General features: G+C 46.2%; 2 protein-coding genes across 3 annotated transcripts in view; one reads left to right on the top strand and one right to left on the bottom strand.

Moving 5' to 3' along the window:
• The window catches only part of LOC136399362 (leukocyte immunoglobulin-like receptor subfamily A member 5), a 429,345-nt gene that overhangs the window by 209,670 nt on the left and 197,273 nt on the right, over positions 1-22,402 (bottom strand). The gene's annotated exons all lie outside the window — the stretch shown is intronic.
• On the top strand, positions 17,939-20,905 carry LOC136399373 (leukocyte-associated immunoglobulin-like receptor 1). The gene is made up of 4 exons (XM_066374462.1): positions 17,939-17,982; positions 18,392-18,427; positions 19,746-20,048; positions 20,876-20,905. The coding sequence occupies exons 1-3, from the start codon at positions 17,949-17,951 to the stop codon at positions 19,979-19,981; spliced, it is 306 nt and encodes a 101-aa protein (XP_066230559.1). The 5' UTR covers positions 17,939-17,948; the 3' UTR covers positions 19,982-20,048; positions 20,876-20,905.

Here is a 22,402-nt window from a genome sequence, read left to right on the forward strand (position 1 = left end):
TATGTATCTATCTATCATTTGTCTATCTACCTATCTACCTATGTAGCTATCTACTTACCTATCTATATATCGTTTATCATCTATCTATTTATCTTTATGTCTATCTCCATCTGCCACTCAATCTCTCTGGCCTTGACAATCTGAACTAATAAAATAAATATAGTTTTCTTGAACCACATTGTTAGTTTTCATTTGCTGTGACAACCTTAACAAACTAATTCAATGTCTCTTTCTCTCTCTCTCACTTTCTCTCTTTCTCTCCATAGTGACAGGTGGAACTGAGTTTTGGCTCACACACAAGAAATAATTTCATCTAAAACAATACAAAGCAAATTGCTCAGGTTTTATTCTCTTCTAAAAATGCAGAATCAAGCTGTCCACTTTGTTTTTGCTTGTCACAGACTAAAATATAGTACAAGGCCCAATTAATATGAGGTTGAAAATGGACTTCATATTTCTTCTGAAAATTGTTTCACATCATTAATCATTTCGTATAGTAGCTTGGCCAAGGGATATTAAATGTCATTCACTGGAAAATTGATATGACTTTTTTTCTGATTACATGATTTTATTGAATATATTGGGATGACTGTGGTTAATAAAATTATATAGGTTTCAGGTGTACAGTTCTGTCATACATCATCTGTATATTGTTTCTGTGTACTACACAGAGTCAAGTCTCCTCTCATCACCATTTATCCCCCTCTACCCTCTTCTCCCTCCCTTCACTCCCCTTTCTCTCTGGTAATCATCAAACTTGTCTGTGTCCATGAGTCTTTCTCTTTCTTTTCTGAATACCTTCTCCAATCTCACCCAGCCCCTAACCACCTCTCTTCTGACAGCTGTCAATCCTGTTCTCTGTACTGAATAATTGCTATGACTTTCATATGGCAGCTAACTATGCTAAAATCAATATGTAATTGAAGAATTTAGGAAAAGTATTTGTGACACCTTACACAGGAGTTGTGCTCAGTAATGTGGTTCAAACAAAACTTGCAAAACACACTATTTTTAAGATGAGAAGAAGCTGATCCTCTTCCTATATGACAGGAACCTTGTGACTGACACAACTGTGGTGTGGGGACACTGCCACCAGACCCTGTGGGTCTGTCTCCTGAGCTTCTTTATCACCTGAAAAATAAATCATGAATAGCTCTGTGATAAAAACCGTTTTGGGACTTTACCACATTTTCTGATGGATAAACAGTGCCAACCTGATACTGCAAAGTAAATCCAAAATTCTTACCATGAAACACGCAAGTTGGGGCAGCTCTCCAGTTTCCTTTGACCAGAAACATGCAGATGTATCTAGAAGGTTTGCCTTAAGACCATGGACCATCACATTTCCCCTAACTACCTATCATTTTTTATGTGAATCCTAAGAGGGTGAGAGCAAAGTCAGCACTGGGTTATGGACAATTCCACAACCAGATATATTTTGTATCCAGAGTCCTTGTATTTAATATAAAGGGGAAATAGAAATATGAATATAAGGTTTATATGCTTTGTGTAGTATATTTTATAGGTACATATTTTCTTTAATAACTCCCATTCACTACAACTGCATTTTAAGCACTTGTAGGTATTTTATACTCCTTTGTGTGTTGAGCACCAAGAACACATTTTATAGGACTAGCTAAAGCTTCTTTTTGTTTAATTTTTCAATTTTATTTACAAAATTAACTTTAACTTGACTGGGACAGAACAAGACCTTTCTCTCAAGAGGATATACAAATGGCCAACAGATATATGAAAAGATGCTCATCTTCACTAGCTATTCAAAAATTTCAAATCAAAAATTACAGTGGGACGCCACCTTACATCTGTGTGATTGGCTATTATTAACAAGAAAGGTAATAACAAGTGTTGGAGACACTGTGGAGAAAGAGGAACCCTCATTCACTCCTGGTGGGAATGCAAATTAGAACAACCATTATAGAAGAAAACATTGGTGCATAAAGACACGTGCACCCCCATGTTCATCACTAGAGCTCATTTCAAAAGAAATACAGGAACTTAGAGTTCAGTTGAGGTCCAAGGACAGAGACCCTTGGAAGTAGTGTAGTAACTGAGCTGAAGATAAAAGGACCGCCGTCACACACACAAAGCCTGTCTCCTCAGCTGGTGAGTAGAGACCTCAGTGTGGAGAGGTTTGGGGACCTCTGTGCTGGGAACCAGACTCCAGGACCCAGCCCTCTGTCCTGGGCTGGATCAGAGACTGAAGACCACAGCATGGGGCTGCCACTCACAGAGCATTTCTAATATTCATGACTGTAACATCTCTGGCCTGACTCACTAACTGAGTGCCAGGCTCTGTGAAAGTATTTCATGCCAGAATCAGCCTGTGAAGGAGGTGTTCCTCTCACCCCTAAGAGACAAGCTTTTGTAATCAGTGGAAACAGAGATAAAGTTTCTCGCCTAAGGACACAAGGTTATTGAAGAAGCAGAACTAGCCTGGGGTGGCCAGAATCCACACTTCAGTTTGCCCACCGCTCTGCACCGACCCCTTGTGGGCAGGGCCCTACCTTACATGATAGAGGGACAACTGGACAAAGCTGAGGGATAGCTCAGCTTCAGATCTTGGACACTAGGGGAGAAGGGACCTCATGATGTTTATACCTGGACAGCGACTGAGCCCCCTAGAAGATGAGAGAGTGCTCTGGGGGAGGGGTCCTAAACACAGCGCTGTTGAAGGGACACAGAAGAGAGGTCACCACACATGGCACGGGCTTAAATACGTTCCAGCGAGACAGGAACAGCAACAAGCTCTTACTACCATTGAGCAAATATTTCCATTGCTTTGTCTGCAGTAGTGCCCACCTGCGGAGGCTTGATGTGCACAGGAAGGGTTAAAAATGGCTCCTATTCTCCCAACTCTAATGAACAAAAAAATGCATATATGTCTATACGTGCAAATATAAATATGTAATTTACAGTGTAAAGTTTCAGGCCTATAGTTTATAGTGTATTTGTTTATTCTGCACATTCAATATATTAGTAATACAATTAATATAATAAACACATTACTATATCATTACAAATGAATATAGAGTATATTATCCTGACATTAAATATATCATGTATTACTAAAATTGATACATGCAAATGTAAACAAAGTTTTGTACTATATATTATATAATACAATGTATAATTGATATGGTGCACGTAACTCATATAGTATGTTTTTTAAATTTATATTTTAAACATTTACATGATTTAAAGTATACATGTTATTACATATTTTAAATACAAAATTATATTTACTATAATTACATTATAATCATATAATTTATTGTAAATGTATAAATATGTTATTCATATCACATGTTATTAATATTGCATACATATAATTTTAAATTATGGCAAATGTCCCAGAGGGGAGCACAGACAGCTGTGTGTAGAAACACGGGGGGGGGGGGGTGTCCTGGATCATGGATCAGCAACAGATGTGTAGGGGAGGAGGTCTAGGCGACCTTTCTTAAGGAATAATGAAGATTCAGCCTCTGAGAAGGGCGGGGGTGCTGTTGCAGAGGAGGGAACACGAGGATAGCGTCCTGGTTGGGGAGGAGCCCCTGGGCTTCAGCATGACTGCCTGTGAAATGGGCAGTAATGCGCACGCGCAGTAAAAGTAAATCGTAAAGACCATGATGGAAGTACAGCACATGCGTCAAGGTCAGACCATGGCTAGTGCTCCACCAACTTGCCCGCTAACAACAGGATTGCAGGTAACACGAGTACATGGGGGCTTGGCGTCTTCCCTCCAGCAGCGCCGTTCCACCCCTCCAGGGCTGTGTGAGAAACCAGCATTGAGAGATGAGATGCCTGTGCTTGGGTGGGGACCCAAAAAGAGGCCAGCACTCCCTGTTCCCCGGTGTCCGTCTCCACAAGGGGCATGGTGAAGGGGAGGCCGGTGCTGCCCCGCATGAGCTCCTGCAGGAAGGAAACCGGGTGCGCCTGCGCCACCGGGCACGCAAGTCATTGACCACGTGACCTCTGAGCCCTTACAGTGTGGGCGGTGAAGCTGAAGATCTGACTTTTAAATTTATTTAACTTCAATATTAATGGTTACAGTAACACATGGTTACCAACTGGGTCAGGACAGATGCGACTTACACCCACACAGAAAGGTCTAGGGGTGCAGGTGGGGACCCCGGGGTGAGGGAGACCCTTGTGCAGGGACCCAGAGACTCAGCCTCCCCTGTCCAGCTCTGGATTTTGACATGTCCTCCTGATTTCTCTTCCTAGGGAACACACTGACACATTCTCAGAGCAGTACCAGTCCTGGTGAGTGATGGGGACACAGGGCCTGGACCTGAGTCATGACTCTTGGGGAAGGGAAGAAGCTTAGGCTTCAGTGTTGGTCATATTCCAGGTATGTCAACTTCCAGTGGACAGAGGAGCAAACACTCAGGACCCTGGTGTTGTGAAATGGCGATACTGGTTCCTGTGCTGCGGGAAGACTAGTCACACGAGAGTGTTGTAAAGTAGCGTTCCACTGGGTTTATGTAGAGACACTAAGTCCAAATAAATTTTTGAGGAATTTTATTAATAGGAGGAGATTTATTAATAAGCCAGCTGCATATGACAAACACGGGGTATAGCTGACCCAAATCATGCAGTCCAAAATACGTATAACTCTGAGGCTGGTTATTTACACTTGATCACATACAGGTTGGTGGGAAAAGGAGGAGGAGGGGAAGGTGACACAATTATTAACAAGCTTATAATATTCGTCTATGGAATTTATAAAAATCATTTTTACATATTAAAATTTATAAGGTAACAGAATAGTGAAAAATGTTGTTTTTCATATTAAAAGACATTCCCAAATCTTTTAGTGTTTATCTGCCATCCCTTTGTTTTAGAGGTATATACATCAATCACACGATTTCAAGATGGGGGGTCTTACATGATGTCAGAGAATAAGCATTTGTAAATCACTCATTAAGGAGAAAGAAAGGAGAAAGGAAAAGGCCACTTAATCTTTCTCCCCTTCCCCCGCACCTGGCTAGCTGTTTACCTTCTTTCATTTAAAACCTAGTACAAAAACTTCTCCATTTACAAAACAGTGCTATCACCCATCCTGAGCTAGTGAATTACACACAAGTATAAAAATCATATTTACAAAATCTCTCTGAGTGCTTGGTCTAAATCAGGGGTCGAAAACCTATGGCTCGTGAGCCAGATGTGGCTCTTTTGATGGCTGCATCTGGCTCACAGACAAATCTTTAATAAAGAAATAATAATGTTAAAAATATAAAACATTCTCATGTATTACAATCCATTCATTTTCTACCACTCATGTTCATGGTTGCAGGTGGCTGGAGCCAATCACAGCTGTCCTCTGGGACAACACCAAATTTTTATTGGATAATGCATAACATACATGGGTCGTTGTGAGGTCAGGAAGTAAACTTCCCTTCTTTTAATCAAGTAGTCAGCTAGCTAATTGCAGAAACCCTTTTGACAAAGAAGATGGCTAAAAAAAAAAGAAAGAAAGATGAGGAGTATCATAGTTTTCAGCAGGAATGGACAGAGGATTTTACCTTTGTGGAGAGAGCAGGTTCTGCAGTGTGTCTAATATGCAATGATAAAATTGCATCGATGAAATGGTCAAATATAAAATGGCACTTCGACACACACCATACTACGTTTGCATCAAAATATCCAGTGGGAGACAGCAGGAAGAAAGCATGTCAAGACCTACTGTGCAGAGTGCAAGCTAGTAGCAGCAACTCCGTGTTTTGACCCAACAAGATGACTGGAATTCGGTTAGCTTTGCTGGCGCTTTAGCAATTGTGAGAAACAGAAAGCCATTCACAGATGGAGAGTATGCCAAAACATTCATGCTTGATGTTGCCAATAAACTTTTGATGACTTTTAGGATAAAGACAACATAATCAAATGAATAAAAAACATGCCTCTATTGGCAAGAACTGTTCACTATCGTACCATCATGATGGCAAATCAAATTGAGGCAACACAAACGAAGGACATAAATGCAGCACCATTTTTTTCTCTTGCTTTGGATGACTCAACAGATGTAAGCCATTTATCCCAGTTCAGCGTGATTGCAAGGTATCCTGTCCCTGACACACTACATGAGGAAAGTCTTGCTGTTTTGCCTATGAAAGAAACAATAAGAGGGGACCATTTATTCAAGTCTTTCAGTGAGTTCGTTAAAAAAAAAATCTACTGATGGAGAAACTTACCTTGGTGTGTACTGCTGGTGCTCCGTTCATGGTGGGGAAAAACAGAGGATTCGTAGTGCTTCTTTGTGAACATGAAAAGAGACCCATCCTAAGTTTTCACTGCATCCTCCATCAGGAGGCGCTTTGTGCTCAATGTGTGGCAAGCAGCTTGGTGAGATGACGTCGCTGGTCATTCAGGGGTCAACTTTATTGTTGCCCGAGCTTTAAATATTGCCAGTTTAAAACACTGCTGGATGAAGTTGGGTATAATTACCCCGGTCTGCTTCTGCACAGCAATGTGAATTGGTTTTCGAGAGGTAAGGTGCTCAGCCATTTTGTGGCTTGTCTGAGCGAAATCCAGACTTTTCTTGAAATGAAAAACTTCAAGCATCCTGAGTTAGCTAACACTGAGTGGCTCCTGAAGTTCTACTATCTCATGGACATGACTGAACATCTGAACCAGTTCAATGTGAAAATGCAAGGCATTGCAAACAGTCTTATCTCTTCAACAAGCAGTGTTTGCATTTGAAAACAAGCTGGAACTCTTCATCACCGACATTGAAACAGGTTCTTTACTACACTTTGAAAAACTGGGAGAGTTTAAAGATGCATGCACAGTAGGTGACCCTGCTCAACATCTTTATATCCAGCAGCGAGCGGACTTCACATCTAATCTGCAGTTATTCAAAGCATACTTTGGAGAATTTTATGAGCACACTCGTCTTTTTAAGTTCATCATCCATCCATACGAATGTGCAGTGGACAGTGCTGACCTGAGTTATATCCCCGGTGTCACTGTCAGAGATTTTGAGCTACAAGCTGCTGACCTGAAGGCCTCAGATGTATGGGTGAATAAGTTCAAGTCACTGAATGAAGATTTGGAAAGACTTGCACGACAGCAAGCAGAGTTGGCGAGCAAACACAAGTGGGGAGAAATAAAAAAACTTCAACTCACAGACCAGCTGATTGTCAAAACTTGGAACGCACTTCCCATCACATACTACACACTGTAGCATGTGAGTATTGCTGTACTGACAATGTTTGGCTCTATGTATGCATGTAGGCAGTCTTTTTCACATCTAAAGAACGTTAAGACCAACCCACGATCACGTTTAACAGATGAAAGTCCCGATGCCTGCATGAAGCTTAACCTCACCACATATCAACCAGACTACAAAGCCATCAGCAAAACCATGCAGCACCAGAAGTCGTATTAATGGTAAGAAGTACTTTATTCATCATTGGTTAGCAACAGCATAACAACGTTATTAAAAAGAATTCGGAGACTTGTACTTTAAAGTGTTAGTCTTACGTAAAATGCACACATTTACTTGTATTTAGTGTGAAACATATTGTATGGTTCTCAAAGAATTACATTTTAAAATATGTGGCGTTCATGGCTCTCTCAGCCAAAAAGGTTTCTGACCCCTGATCTATGTATTTATCCAGTCTATCTCAGTATCTGTTAACAATGTATATATTTAAGTTTCTATGTAACTATGCCTATGTCCATCTGTGTATCTCCATAACTATGTAACTATCAATTTGTGAATCTATGTAACATTTTATATATCTATATACCTGAGTATGTATGTATGTATGTATGTATGTATGGGTCTCTCTATCTATTCATCCATCCCTCTTTATCTCTGATGAATTCATACTCTGGGTTTCATGAGGACAGAAGTTCAGACAGGTTATGAAATATCTCAGTAAAAATGCCTTCCGGAAACCCAGGTCTCTCTGGCCCCAAATAGGAGAAGCTACAGTTGGGCCTGGGAACTGCCTGCCTCCCTTCCTGTGAGAGTATAAAAATTAGCCCCATGATGTATCCCCTTCACACTTGCTGACCTGCAGGGCCCTGTCCTCCCACCCACAGGACTAGGACAGAGCAGTTGGTGAGAGGCCAGCCATGTCCCCAATCCCACCACACTGCTGGGCCTTGCTGAGTTAGAACACAGGGGCAAGAGCACAGGGACAAAAGAGGTGGGACTGAGGTTGTGGTCTAATTTCACCATGGTCCTGCCTCTAGCCCAGGATCTGATGTCCCCTGTGGAGAGAGTCAGCCATGCAGGCCCTGCCCACTCTGGGTCACCAGACCCTAAACTTCCTGTAGAGGGACCAGTGCCTCCAACCTGTTCTAGATTTTAGGATAGTAACAAGTCAGACACAGAAAGCCAACAAAGGTCAAGTTGGAAGGTGTCTGGAGACTTGTCTGGTAGCTACTATACAGGAAGAAGCTACCCTCTGGGAACCGTGTTGGTGAGAGGGGTTTGAAGATTATGGTAGCAAGGTTTTCTCTACAGCACACTGACCTGGACCCCTCACAACCAAATGAGTTGGTGGGTGGCTTTCTCACTGGGGCTTCCCTTGCAGGGTTCACCTGCTCCAAGTGATCCATGAGTCACTGCTACATGATTCCTCATCCCTGCCACCCTAAGGGCAGCTCTGACAGGAGTCCTGTGGATTCCAAGTGTGATCAAACCCTGATTTATACCATCGAATGTCCCTCCTGACTGTCTCCAGACAGCTGCAAACACCACAGGATGTCAGCACTGATTTCCAGACTCCTCAGGCCCAGTGTATGCAGAACTGGACCCCGGTTCCCGCGCACTCTAATCTGACTCCTCTTCACTCTCTATCCTTCTTTCTAGGTGAAGGCGGTCAGTTCAGGCCCCCAAAACAAAGTCATTTAATTTTTCTTAAGTCACCCCATGTCACTCCATCCCAGAACCTTGTTCATGTCACCCGACATGTTTTCACTGGTCCTCAGGTGTGCCCACAACCCTGCTGGGTGCTGTCCCTGATCTGAGCTTCATCAGCTCTCAGCCCCACAGCAGGTATTGAGACCTCCAACGGAATTTTGGAATTTCGCTTCCAGCTCGGCTCCATTCTCTCTGCAGGTGAATATAGAAGAAAACTAGTCTGATGACTTCACTTCCCAGCTAAAATACTCAACTGGTTGAATTGAGGTTGCATCAGACCCCTGGTCAAAGTATTGCCTCAGGCTTTGTCTGGCCACACCCTGCCCCGCCCCATCTGACACCCTTATCGCAGGACATATTGTCTCTCAGTTTCTCAGACTTCCTGCACTCACCCTGTACTCAGGACTGTCTCACATGCTGACCTTCCCCCTTCAACATCCCAGCTTCCCCTGATCCATGCAGCTGAGCAATGTCTTACGAGTTTATCACATCTCAGAATGAACTCCTGTTTCCTGGATGGGAGGAAAAATCTGTGCTGTCCTCATACTTGCGGGTGCTCATCCCAGGGCTGTCAGACCCCCATTCTTTCTCCTCCCTGCATGTGATCTCCTAACATCACTGCCTGTAACAGAGAGCATCTCAGTAGTTTATTTCTGCCTGTCACAGAGATGCCGCCTCCCTCATTGTTTTCCACAACTTAAGCTCATGAACACAAGCACTAATGTCACCTCTTTTTTTTTTTTTTCTTAAGTGAGAAGTGAGGAGACAGAGAGACAGACTCCAGGCATGCACCACAATGGGATATCCACCTGGCATGGCCTTTACCGGGCAATGCTCTGCCCATCTGGGGCGTTGCTCCTTTGCTCAGCAACTGAGCTACTTTAGCACCTGAAGCAAGTTCATGGAGCCATTTTCAGTGCCCAGGGCCAATTTTCTCCAACAGAGCAATGGCTATGGGAGGAGGAGAGAAAGATAAAGATAGAAGGGAGATGGGGAGGGGTGGAGAAGCAGATGGTTGCTTCTCTTTTGTGCCCTGACCAGGAATCAAACATGGGACATCCACACTCTGGGCTGATGCTCTACCTCTGAGCAAACTGCCAGGCTCCTAAAGTCATCTCTTGATGCAAGAAGGCTGCTAGGGCTCCAGCCATTGCATGTGTTTGGATTCTTGGTGACAGAGAAAGACAGATATAGGGAAGGGACCTCCATGTATAATCAATGCCTTTAATGGTGCTTTTCTGGGACTTTTGTTGTTGTAAGGTACTAAAAAGCTGAAAATTAATATTGATATTCTAGGAAGAAAAGGTCAGGCTTTCCTACCTTTTTTTGGAAAGTGGAGGAAAAAGAATATAGATCTCCTGACTTACAATGATGACTAGGGTCATTTGGTTTTAAGTTCTCTGAAAGGATTAAGGTTACCTGAAGAACTCCCTTTTGCTTTCAATAAGAGAAAAAATTAATGTACCACCCTACACTGATCTTAGCTCTCCTTCCTTTTCTGGAATCCTGAGATTAATGTGTACCTCTAGGCAAAGGAGGAGAGATAGATACTCAAAGGATTTGTGGATGTCTTTGATTGTATTACCTTGAAAGTTTTAAAGTTTTCTGTAAATCCCCTAGACGATTGTTAATCTTGTTAATGTAATGTAAATCTTGTTAAATGTTAATCTTGTTAATCATTACATCATGCTGTCATACCCCCCCAACCTGTATGTAGTCAAAGGGTATATAACCAGTCTCTGAAATATACTCGGGGCACATGATTTGGGTCTGCAATTGCCCCGTGTTAGCCATATGTAGCCTCCTTCAATAAAACTCTTCAAAATTTATCTGGACTGGGTTCTCTGTGTGGACTTGATGAAGTGAGGTATGGTGCCTTTCAGAATATGGGGTACAATGCTTTATGCAAGAATGAGATGGCATTCGAACACCAGGTGTGCAGGCTTTATTAGAGGAGAAAGACCTGCCGGGGCACTTCTCCAGGAGAAGGGCACTAGTTCAGACTAGGGGGCAAATTTTTATAAGGTTTGGGAGAGCCTGAGGAGGTACTAAGTCAGAAGTTTTGCTATGTCTCCCCTGTGGATTTATGGTTTTGGCTTTCTGGAACGCTCTTCCTTAGGGCAGTTGACCAGCTTCCTGGAACTCTTCTGCCTCAGGGGCGATTATCCAGTAAGTGTGAGGTCAGGCAGAACAACCAAAGGGCAGTTGGAATTTCTGGTAAATTCATATCTCTATCATTTCTCAACTCTGTGGTATGATAAAAAGGAAAAAGGTGGGGGGAAGGAAATGTATGGGGTTCAGGAAGGAGGTTTGTCTCGGACTGGCCATCTTCTGGAGTTACTTCCTGCTGTTACCTGTATTGGGGGCCTCCTTCATGACCCCCCCAAGGTAGTTTAAGTAGGGGTTGTAAAAGTATTTGATTGTAGGTAATCCTGGAGATTTCCCTCATTCAAGCCTGCAGAAACTTGATAAAGAAAGGGGCAAGCATTAAAATTAGACACAAAATTAGGATTGGTTCTATAATTGATGCTAGCATCGAGAACAAGGTTTTTTTTTTCAATTTTCTGATTGGTGAAGGTCTGCAGGCAGTTCTGTACAAAACTAGTGAACAAACGTAAGAGGCAAGGTCCAAAAGTTAGAAAAATAAATAGGAGAATTAGTGGACCAATGAAAGGCAATAGTCACGACACTCAGTTTGTGTGAAACCACTGATTCCATGTTTATGAATTCGCTGGGCTTCAGAGAGAGAGAGAGACAGAGAGAGAGAGAGAGAGGTAATAATACAGAGCAGTGGTCAGTCCCCCTGCCCCTAGACCTACTTCTGTAGAGATTCCTAAGGCAACAAGAAGAGGGATTAGGACCTGTACAGCTCGTTTGGTCCTAAGATCGATGGGTAGTGTACTAGGAACTGGAAGAGGCTCATGGGGTGGGATTAGGTTGATATTTGGGGTGAGATAGATTAGGGTACAGGTTTCTGTACAATTAGTAGGGAGACACATATAGGTGTTGGTCCCATATGAGTAGAAAGCCCCTGATTGGTTGGGGCAGGCTGAGAGGTGAATAGAGAGTAGAAGGACAGGGGCTCGGTTTTGTTTCTTTGTTTCTGAGCTCCAGGTGGTCAGGGTGGAGGAAAAAGTCGCCCCAATAAGTGGGAAGAGTAGAGGATTGTTATTAGGGTGACTAATTAAACATTTTTTGAAAACCAGTTTTCTGACTGTTCAAATTCTTTTTCTCTGTACAAACCTCCTACAACCTGCACAAACCTTATAAACCTTCAACTTTCATAAACTTTCTTATCCAGAAATAACTGGCTTTCATAACAACTTGCATTTTCCTTTTTCTTTCAAAATTATTTCTATACCTTCTATTATCAAACCCATACAATTCCTTTCTAGTCAGAACTCTTGATTTAAAATATTTTCATCTTTAGTAATAATTAAGTTGATTTTTTTTACCCTAGTTTCCCTTTTCCCAAAGTCTGATTAAAAGTGTCCTTTGTTTCTTCATATATTCGCCATATGTAGACCAACCAGCTTCCAGTTTGTGGTTGAAGTAAGGCATGCCGTTTTTCTACTTTAGCAGCAGTGGGAGTTGTCAGGATCATGGTGTGTGGACCTGTCCACATGAAAGTCAGTCCTTGGGTGATGTAGTGCTGGAAGCACCTCTTGGACATTCTTTGAACAGTTTGCTGAGTAACTTGTAAATCCTGCAAGTACATAGGAAAAGGGTGCTTACATTTCTACACTTTGCAGTTAGAATTTAAGTCCTAGTGTCCACTGCTTCTAGCTGGAATTAGCAGCAGGTTCCAGCCTACAAAAGGCATGGAGCATTGAGACAAGAGGATTAAAGGAGATACTATATATTAAAAAAAGCAACAAAATCAGACTGTCAATACCCACAGTAGAGATCTTCAAGGGATAAATAAAACTCAAATGTTTAGGCAAGGCATACTCGATGGCCCTTCTGTTTCCAAGAAATGAGATCAGCTTATCTGCTACTGGGAAGAAATACCTTAGGTTTGTGAACAATGTCTTTGAGCCTTCAGTGGCAATTCCCAGCATGCTGGGCAAGGTCAGGTCACAGGTATCTGGAGCAGGGCTAGAAGAGACTGAACCATCCCTCCATGGTGCAAGGGGGCAGCTTACCTTCTCGTGTCCCTTTTCCACAGCAAGGATGTGTCCCTTGATGGGGCTGAGAAGCCTCGCAGGCTTCAGTTCAATGACCTTTCTTTCCATTCTGGAGCAGGGCCCTGATGGAATCCTATGAAGCCCTTTAGGGTTCTGGAGCCTGTAAGAGTCTATTCCAAAAGCTGGTATTTCCTGACCTCTTTTGGGCCTTATTTGCCTTTTCTGTTACTCCTTTGGCCATTATAGACCTTAAAAGCCATGCTCAGAATATCTCACTGAGGGGCTTGACTTAGAAAGCAAAATTGGGAATCCAGTGTCTATAGAAGCTTATTAGACCAAGAACAGAAAGGATTTGATTTGCGGTGGTAGGTGGCTGGAGACTGCGGAGGGTCTGAGTTCAATTCAGGGTGAGACCTCAGGTGGTGGGGTTATGGCAATGCCCAGTTAGACTACAGATTAAGAGTGAAGTTGCGCCTTAGTAGAGAAGACATGATATCCCTTCATGGTGAGGAAGTTAAGAAGGGTGGTGGTGTGTCTCCTTGAGGCAGGCAGAAAGGGGCTGCAGAGGAGTAGGTCATCTACATATTGTAAGAGAGTACTAGTTTTGAGATTGCATGCTGCTAAATCCTGAGCTAGTGCCTGCCCAAACAGGTGTGGGCTGTTTTTGATCCCTGGAGTAAGACAGTCCATGTAAGTTGCTGGGCTGCATTAGTGTCTGAGTCAGTTTAAATCAAGGTAAACAGAAAATAAGAATCAGAATGTATAGAAATAGTAAAGAAGGCATTCTTGAGGTCTAGGACCATGAAGTGAGTGGTGTTTAAGGGAATGTGTGACAGTAACCTGTAGAAATTAAGCATTACTGGATAGTGGGGAATTACTGCCTCATTGATTAGGTGTAAGTCTTGTACAAGGCAATAAGCCCTTGAAGGTTTTCAAACAGGAAGGATGGGGGTATTGCAGGGGAAATCCATGGGGATGAGTAAGCCTTGATTTAAGAGGTGTGTAATTATTGGTTTAAGGCCTTAGAAACAGACACAGTTACACATTAAACAAAGATTTTACATACAAATTATAAATTAAGGAATTTAAATGAGTGCGCTTTACTTGTTTCAATTAAAATTATACTAGAGATATCTTCTGACAAAAAAGAGATAATACAGATTACTCACTCACACAACTCAATAGACAACTCTGCCTTTTTAAGCTTCTTGAGATGGCAGGGAGTTGTCAGCATAGAGAGGAGGAAGAGAGGAAGCAGACAGAAGGACAGTGTGAACAGCTGGATGGAAAGAAGGAGGGTCAGAATCTGCAGGAGGAGGAGGAGTTTGAGGTGCTGGTGGTGGTGCCACATTGTCAGAGGAGTTAAAAAGATTAGAGCCTGTAAGAAGGGAGGGGAGGTCAAAGAAGAAAGAGGCAGAACTTGTGAGGAGGGGATTGGTGTGAAAGAGAGACAGACACTGCCAATCTGGTGGGGAGGGGGAATGGGTAAGATATAGCTGAAGCTGGTGGTTGTGGGGGAATGGGTCCTTCTGTAAGGAGGGAGGAGAGGATTAAGAACACAGTGGAGAAGGGAGGGGCCCCTGGCCAGCAGGGGAAGAGAAAGAGAGAATGGTATTTGCAGGTGAATGAAAAACAGGATTCAGCGAAGAGAGGGGAGGGGGCTTTCTGGAGGAAAGAGACTCAAGTGGAAGAGATTTGCAGAGGGACCAAAAAGGGGATCCAAGAGAGGGGTGCCCCGGGGGTCAGGCAGGAGGGGAAGAGAGTTGGGAGTCTGCAGTGAAGGAAAGATTAGGAGTGGAGGTTTTAGGTGAGGTTTCTTTGGCCAAAAAACAGCCTACGTGTAGAACAGGCAGCACAGAAATTAAGAACAGAAGTGAAGGGAGAAGAAAGCCTACATGTAAGGAATCCCTGAGATGCTCTGCCCATCTTGGAGCATTGCTCTGATGCAATCAGAGCCATTTTAGCGCCTGAGGCAGAGGCCACAGAGCCATCCTCAGTGCCTTGGCAAACTTTACTCCAGTGGAGCCTTGGCTGCGGGAGGGGTGGAGAAGCAGATGGGTGCTTCTCCTGTGTGCCCTGGCTGGGAATCAAACCCGGGACTTCTTCACGCCAGGCCAACGCTCTACCACTGAGCCAACCGGCCAGGGCCTAGAGAGGTTTTTTAATGAGACATCCTAGAGGGGTCTGGTCTGAAGAGCCCATAGTGGAGACAGGTGAGCAAGAGGGGGCGTCCCCACCTTTTGTCACTGTCCCAAGAGGATAAAATCTCCATGTGGGAGAGTTGTCCCTGACAGAGCTCGTTACCACCTGTCAGGGAGCTCCGAGAGAGAGAGAGAGAGAGAGAGAGAGAGAGGAGAGGTTTGGCTAGGCTCCTAGTCTTTCCGTGCAGTCTACTGAGACTGAAAGTCAAGAAAAAACCGTCGACCAGAGAAAATTTTGTGGAAAAGAGAAGCCGACCAGGGAAGGGAAAGGGAGAAAACTCCTTCCCTTCTGGCCTGGCAGGGGTTCAGGACAGGGTCAGATTGCCGGCCAGTTGACCTACAATTGCTTGTCCAGGCTTCGTTTGGACAGCAAAAAGGGATCGTCCAGGCAACCGGTACGCCGTCCCGGGTTTCGCCACAAAATGTTTGAATCCATGGGAGTCTGAAAAGACCAGAGTAACTGGTTTTATTGAAAGGAAGAAAGGAACCCTGCTGGGCACTTCTCTGGGGGAAGGGCACCGGTTACATACCATGAGGTGAATTTTATAGGGTTTGGGAGAGCCTGAGGGGGTTCTGAGTCAGAAGTTCTGGTGTGTTCCCTTCTGTGGTTTTAGGATTTCAGCTTTCTGGAATGCTCCTCCTTGGAACGGTTGATCAGCTTCCTGGAACGCTTCTGCCTCAGGGGTGATTATCCAGTAAGTCAGGGTGAGGTCAGGCAGCCAGGTGGGACAACCAAAGGGCAGTTGGAAGTTCTGGTAAATTCACATATCTATCACTGTATAACACTGTCACTAGCAGGGTGCCTTCCATCTCATTGTCACAGACATGGTCAAAGGGCTGAACAGATCTGATCCTGCTGGTACAGCTGTGTTTTTGTTCTTTTTGTTGTTGTTTGTTCTCTGAGGCTCTCAGTCTGGCTAAGAAATGAGCATGATTCAAATGAGGATGTAGAGTGAATATTTTGTGAAGGTGACATCAGTTTCTACCTCACTCTCTTCCTATTTTCACAGGGCGGGAAAGGCTATTTTCTTATAAAGGACCCTCATATCCAGTTCTGCTGCCTCCCAGGGATCCCGTCCAAACCCTCCATCAAGGCTGAGCCCAGCTCTGTGATCCTCCGGAGATGTCCTGTGACCCTCGTGACCTGGGGCCCAGCTTGGACGGACTCATCCACCAGGTAAAGAAGGATGGAGGACCTGCTATAAGATTCAGAGCATTGTGTTCCAACATGGGACATGGGACAGAGGCAAGATTCCTCATCCCACAGTGCGTGCCGGGAGTTATCGCTGCTGCTGTCCCAAAGGGTCCCGCTGGTCTGAGTGCAGTGAGCCCCTGGAGCTGAGGTCACAGCTGAGGTCACAGGTGAGGACGTCTCCACTCAGCCCTCAGGTTTGCCCCAGGTCCTGTACCCTGTCTCTACCTGTCTCTTCTGCCATCCTCAGAATCCTGCCCCTCTGCACACATGTTTTTATGCCTTCACATCCAACTAATAGCCATGGGACCCTTGTCCAATATGGACATCATGATGGTGAAAAGTCTTGTCATGAAGACATGACCTCCACAGTGCAGGGTGCAGGTGAGAGCCCCTGGGAAGCGGAGCTCACCCATCTCTAGTTACAGGCCTGGCTGCCCAGGCTCACAGCCCAGACCATGCAAACTTCCTGGAGCCTGGGCATCAGGTGACGGGGCAACAGTGGTCATGAGGTTTTCCCTCCAGGTCCCATCATGGCCAGAGGACCTGGATGCAGGCAGGAGAGTCCACCCCCTCCCCAGGTGGTTTCTGGGCTGGACACCACGGTTCTCCCAGCAGCAGGAGTCATATGCAGGGAAGAGGGCTGTTTTAGATGACGTGGGAGAGGCTCTGCATTTGAGTCTCCTGGAAACACCAGGAAGCAGAGACCCCGGGGATTTCTGGGACCAGACTCTGTCCTGCGGACCAACTGCGGACACTCCTATTTGGCTGAGCCAGGCTGGGTCACTCAGAAACAGGGGGTCTCATCTTATTTTAATACCAAGCTATAATTGACATAGAACATGGTATGAATTTAAGGTGCACAACCTGTTGATTTGATGTATTTATATTGCACTTAGTTGCCTCTGTAGCTTTGAGATGCACAGACACCTTCCCCCTTTTCTGTCAGAATCCCACTGGATGTCCCATGTGCCCCACCCCCAGAGCCCGCTCCCATGGCCTCTCTCCTGCCGGTTCAATCCCTTCAGGATTTTACATTTGTTCTTGGGTCACCCTACCCTTCCCTTTAGCCACTGTTTTTGTGAGTAAGATGGGAACACCACTCATGTGAGCAGGATAATTTTAACATTTAGCATAAAATTGAATACTTGGAGGGAGATTTTAGGAACGGTCAGAGTAAAGTGGTTTTATACCTTGCCAAAGAACACAGGGTTTGTTGCTGTGGTGGGAACTGACACTGACAACACTTGGTTGCACAAATCCACGCCCTGCTTGGTTCTGTAGATTAAAGTGAGGTCCACACTCAGGGGTTCATGCAGAGAGGATTTAAGCCTCATCTGAGTATGTAGCAGAGAAATATTTTTGGAAGCCAAGGTCCTCGCCGGTCTCATTAGCAGAAAAAATGAGAAGAACTAGAGAGCTCTTCCCCATTTCACAAAGACGCTGACGTAGCACCCCGCGGCGGGCCCCCGACTAACACATCCTGCCCACAGGCTGCAGGCTCTGTTCTCCACCAGCTGCAGGGACTGACCATGTCACCCTTTCCCACCACCCTGCTGGGCCTCGGTGAGTCCTGGAATGGAGTGACAGCATCCCAGGGACAGAGGGGTGGTAGCTTGGGGGGACATCTGGGTCCCTGCTCTGTCCTGGGGAGACTGTGGTACCCTGGGCAAGTAACACGACCTCTCCTGGGTCCTCAGCTCGGCCCTGTCCTACGTCTGCCCATGGAAGGTTCCCTCCTAGAAGCAGGTACCTGGGTAAGGGGACAGGTTCAGCCTGAACACCTGATTGGAAGAGTGATGGGGGAGTTGTCTCAAAATCAGAGCCAGAAGAAAGGTTGTGTCAGAGGTAACACTGAGGAGGGTGGTTTGGAAATTCTCAGAGGCTAAGCCTACTGCTGCCATCAGGGCCCTGAGAGCAGCCCCGTGAGGACACCAGGCACTGGGCTCTTTCCTCACGAGACGATCTCTTTCAGTGCTCTGTCTGGGCCACAAGATCCACATGCAGGACAGTGAGTCTGCCTTTTCACTTAGGTTTACATAAATGTTTTATTTTTAAGAATAATATTTATTGTTAGTCAGAGTGAGTCCCACGCCTCTCTGTGTCAAGACTTGTCTGCGCTATTGCTGTCTGCCTTACTCTTCATCAGAGTCCTGACCTTTCTATCACTGACACAAATCATTTTCCCCTCGACCCTGACCACCTCCTGGGCCGATGTTTCCTGTCGCTGGGCTTGATAACTCACACTTGGCAGTCTGGTCTCAGCTCAGAGCCTCTCCCCTCTGATCCCAGATGAGGTCAGCTCAACCTCTGTCTGTCCTGTGACCCCACTCACCCCAGGGTGTGTGTCACAGCGTGTGGCTGTGGGTTTGCACAGTTCCCTCGTCAGCCCTGTGCTCCCTCTGCACCTGCAGCCCAGGAAGGGGGGACCCTGTGTGAGTGTCTCGTGTGTGTGGAGCCAATGGCGCAGGGAGGGTGTCTGCACATGGACAGACAGGAGCTAAGAAACGGATGAAGAGTGAGTGGATGAGCAACCAAATGTGTGAGTGGTGACCATTGGTCAGCGCCGGCCTCTGTTGAGGATGGCGTAACCAGGAAACATTCCTCCTGGTTCAGGGCACAAAGCCACTCTTTCCCCACCCAGCCTAGTGGACACATGGGGTCTCAGGAGTCTCAGGGACAAGAAAGCCTAACTAGGCTGAGAGGAAGGTAGAAAATGCAGAGGGACCAGACATGAGGGCTCCACAGAGGCCGTGCCCTGGAGTCGGGGGTCCTCACCCACAGGGTCCCGTGAGCAGGTCTGGGCAGGAGCTCCAGCAGAGCCCCCCCTGAATTTCCAGGGGAACGTGCAGCCCCCAGGAGTCCCCACAGCCTCCCCAGCTGCCCCTCTGATCCGGCCCAGATCACTGCCCCCTCTCAGAGCCCTGCTTCCTGTCTCCATGGGTGACCTGCTCATCCTCATCCTCTGCCTCCCTCCCAGACCTCTCTGTCCCCTAGACATGGCGTGGAGAGGGACACATGCCTGGGGACTCAGCCTGCCTGGGACCTCCTGTGTCACCCTGAGAAAAGCCCAAGATGTGACCATGACTGAGCATCCTTGTGTCAGTGGGGAAATCCCTCTGCAGTGATGAGAATTCAGGCACCTGGAGTGGGCGTGGGGTGGTCTTTGTGGGAGAGGAAGGTGGACATGTTCTCAGACTGGGTTGCGGTGATGGCTGCACAGCTCTGTAAGTTGCTACAGACAGTGACGTGCACACTTAAACCAGGGGACTGTGAGGTGTGTGATGTCCTCATAGTGGACCCTGAGACCCTGCTCTGCTTCCTCCCAGGGGCCCCGCCCACACCCTCCATCAGGGCTGAGCCAGGGTCTGTGATCCCTCAGGGACGGCCTGTGACCATCGTGTGTCAGGGCCCCACTCGGGCTGACGTGTTCCCCCTGGAGAGCAAGGATGGAAGAACTGCTTATAAAAATGACAAAATCGAGCATCATCATTGGTCACAGGGAACAGAAGCCAGATTCCGCATCCCCGCCGTGACTGAGGACACTGCTGGGCATTATCGCTGACTCTATTATTTACGTGGAACACACACCTGGTCTCTGCGCAGTGAGCCCCTGGAGCTGAAGGTGACAGGTGAGGATGTGTCCACTCTGCCCTCAGTTTTGCCGCAGGTCCCTGCACCCTGTCCCAGCTCTGTCTCTGTCCTCAGGCTCCCTCTCCTGCTGACCCCTGCACTGTGGCCCCCTGCCCTCTGCACAGGTGACTTTCGGCCTTCACACCTGGCTCAGGGCCCAGAGTCCTGGTCCCCTATGGAACCCGGGTGACATGGATACTAGCTAAGTCTCAGAGTGGGCACAGAGCTGTCCTGAAGGGTTGGGTGGGATGTGGGTTTCCAGAGACCGGGAGAAGACAGATTGCCTTTATGGGGACATGTGTCATTTTACTCATGGTGGTAACAAACCCTCTTTTTCATGGACCAGGCTCTCTGGGACAGTGTGTCCCTTGTGTGTGCTCGATCCTTTTTGGTCAAGTCATGTGATCCTGTTGTCACTGCCCAGGGCTGGCCCACGCTTTTAAGGTGTTGGGGGATGACACTGCCTTTCCCTTGTGTGGGTTCAGCCCCTGAGATTCCTGAACTCAGGGTCTATCTGCGATGCTTGGACCCTTCTCTATGTTCTTTTTGGGCCTCTGAGGGGCTGCTCCCTGCTGCTCTGTGAGGTCAAGGGGGCATGGTGGTGGGAGGGGAGAGGAGCTAACACCCCCCACCAGAAGAAAGGAGCAGGGTCTCTCCTTGTGTTCTGTCCTCCCATTTCTCAGGTATCTCAGGAATATCATCTGGGACTGAGTGATGGCAGTTGTGGCCTGTGGGTGGATGCTCAGGGTGACAAGGGCCCATTCTTAGTGGGGACACCCTAGATAGCCCCCACAGGGCATCAGCCCTTCTCCTGCTGTGTTCACAGGAGTCCCTGGAGTCACCAGGTCCACCCCCATCACAAAACGGGAGGATACACAAAACCTGTATCCTCAGCTGGTGAGTAGAGACTTCAGCCTGGTAGTGGGGCATGTTTAGGGACCTCTGTGCTGGGGACAAGGCTCCCATGTCCAGCCCTCTGTCCTGGGCTGGATCAGAGACCAGAAAACCACAGCAACAGGTTGCCATTCACAGAGCATCCCTAATATTCATGACTGTGACATCACTGGCCTGACTCACTGAGTGCCAGGCTCTGTGAAAGCATTTCATAATGCATCAGCCCATGAGGGGGATGATCCTCTCACCTCTAAGAGACCAGCTTTTATAATCTATGGAAAGAGATGAACTTTCTCGCCCAAGGACACAAAGTTACAAAAAAGCAGAACTAGCCCAGGACAGCTGGTAAATGTAATATTTGAGCTTTGTAAGTTAAATTATGTTAATGTATATATTTAAGTTATATATTAAATATATGTAACATAAATAATATAATAAAATACATTAACATAAATAAAATGAAGACAGAGTACATTATTATATATTACACTCTACATTGTAGTATACATTACTAAAATTAATATATGCAAATGTTAGCATAAATATGAGCACTGTATGTTTTAATAAAATGTGTCATTGATAGAGGTAACTTCTACAGACGAAGTTCTTTTAAATTACATATTTTTATACAATTTAAATTATAGATATATAACTTAAATCATACAACTTTTCTTTTAAGTGAGAGGAAGGGAGACAGTGAGACTCTCACTTGCCCCCGACTGGGATCACCCGGCAACCTCTGTCTGGGGCCGACGCTCAAAGCAATCAAGCCACAGGCTGTGGGAGGAGAAGGAGAGAAGGGGGAGAGGAAGAAAGAGAAACAAATGGTCACTTCTCCTGTGTACCTGACCGGGAATGAACCTGGGACGTTTGAGAGACAGGAGGGGGATTTGCCCTAGACCCTGAGTGAGTTTGATCAAGCAACTCACTGAATTTTGCCACTGTGCCTGGTCCTGGGGTCTTCTAGTTGACTGGTTGGGGGTCTTGGGGATGTGGAAGGAAAGGTCTTGAGGTGGGTGAGGGGAGGTATCTGAGGGGCAGGTGTCTGGGTGCTCCCAGTAGAGGGAGGGCTTGTGCTGGCTCTGGAGGCAGGTCACCATGAGAAGGGGACAGAGGCTGCAGGAGTCATTAACTGACCCTTTCTGACTCCTAGGACCACCCTGTGAAGTCACCCTCCCACCAACAGGAGGAGGTCCCCAGACAGGTGAGTCACCTGGGCTTGTGCTCAGAGGGAGTGCTGGGAGGGACAGGTCCTGCCCAGTGGAGAAGGAGCTCCTGTCTCACAGGCCCTGTCTGAGCGAGGTCTTGTCCCCCTGTCCCTGACCCTCTGTCCTCTGCTTCTAGTCCCCGCCTCCTGGAATTACACAGTGGTGAACTGTGTCCGCATCACCACGTTCTAGCTCAGGGGTCCCCAAACTACGGCCCACGGGCCACATGCGGCCCCCTGAGTCCATTTATC

This window comes from Saccopteryx leptura, chromosome 3, assembly GCF_036850995.1.
Source record: "Saccopteryx leptura isolate mSacLep1 chromosome 3, mSacLep1_pri_phased_curated, whole genome shotgun sequence".
Taxonomy (NCBI): domain Eukaryota; kingdom Metazoa; phylum Chordata; class Mammalia; order Chiroptera; family Emballonuridae; genus Saccopteryx; species Saccopteryx leptura.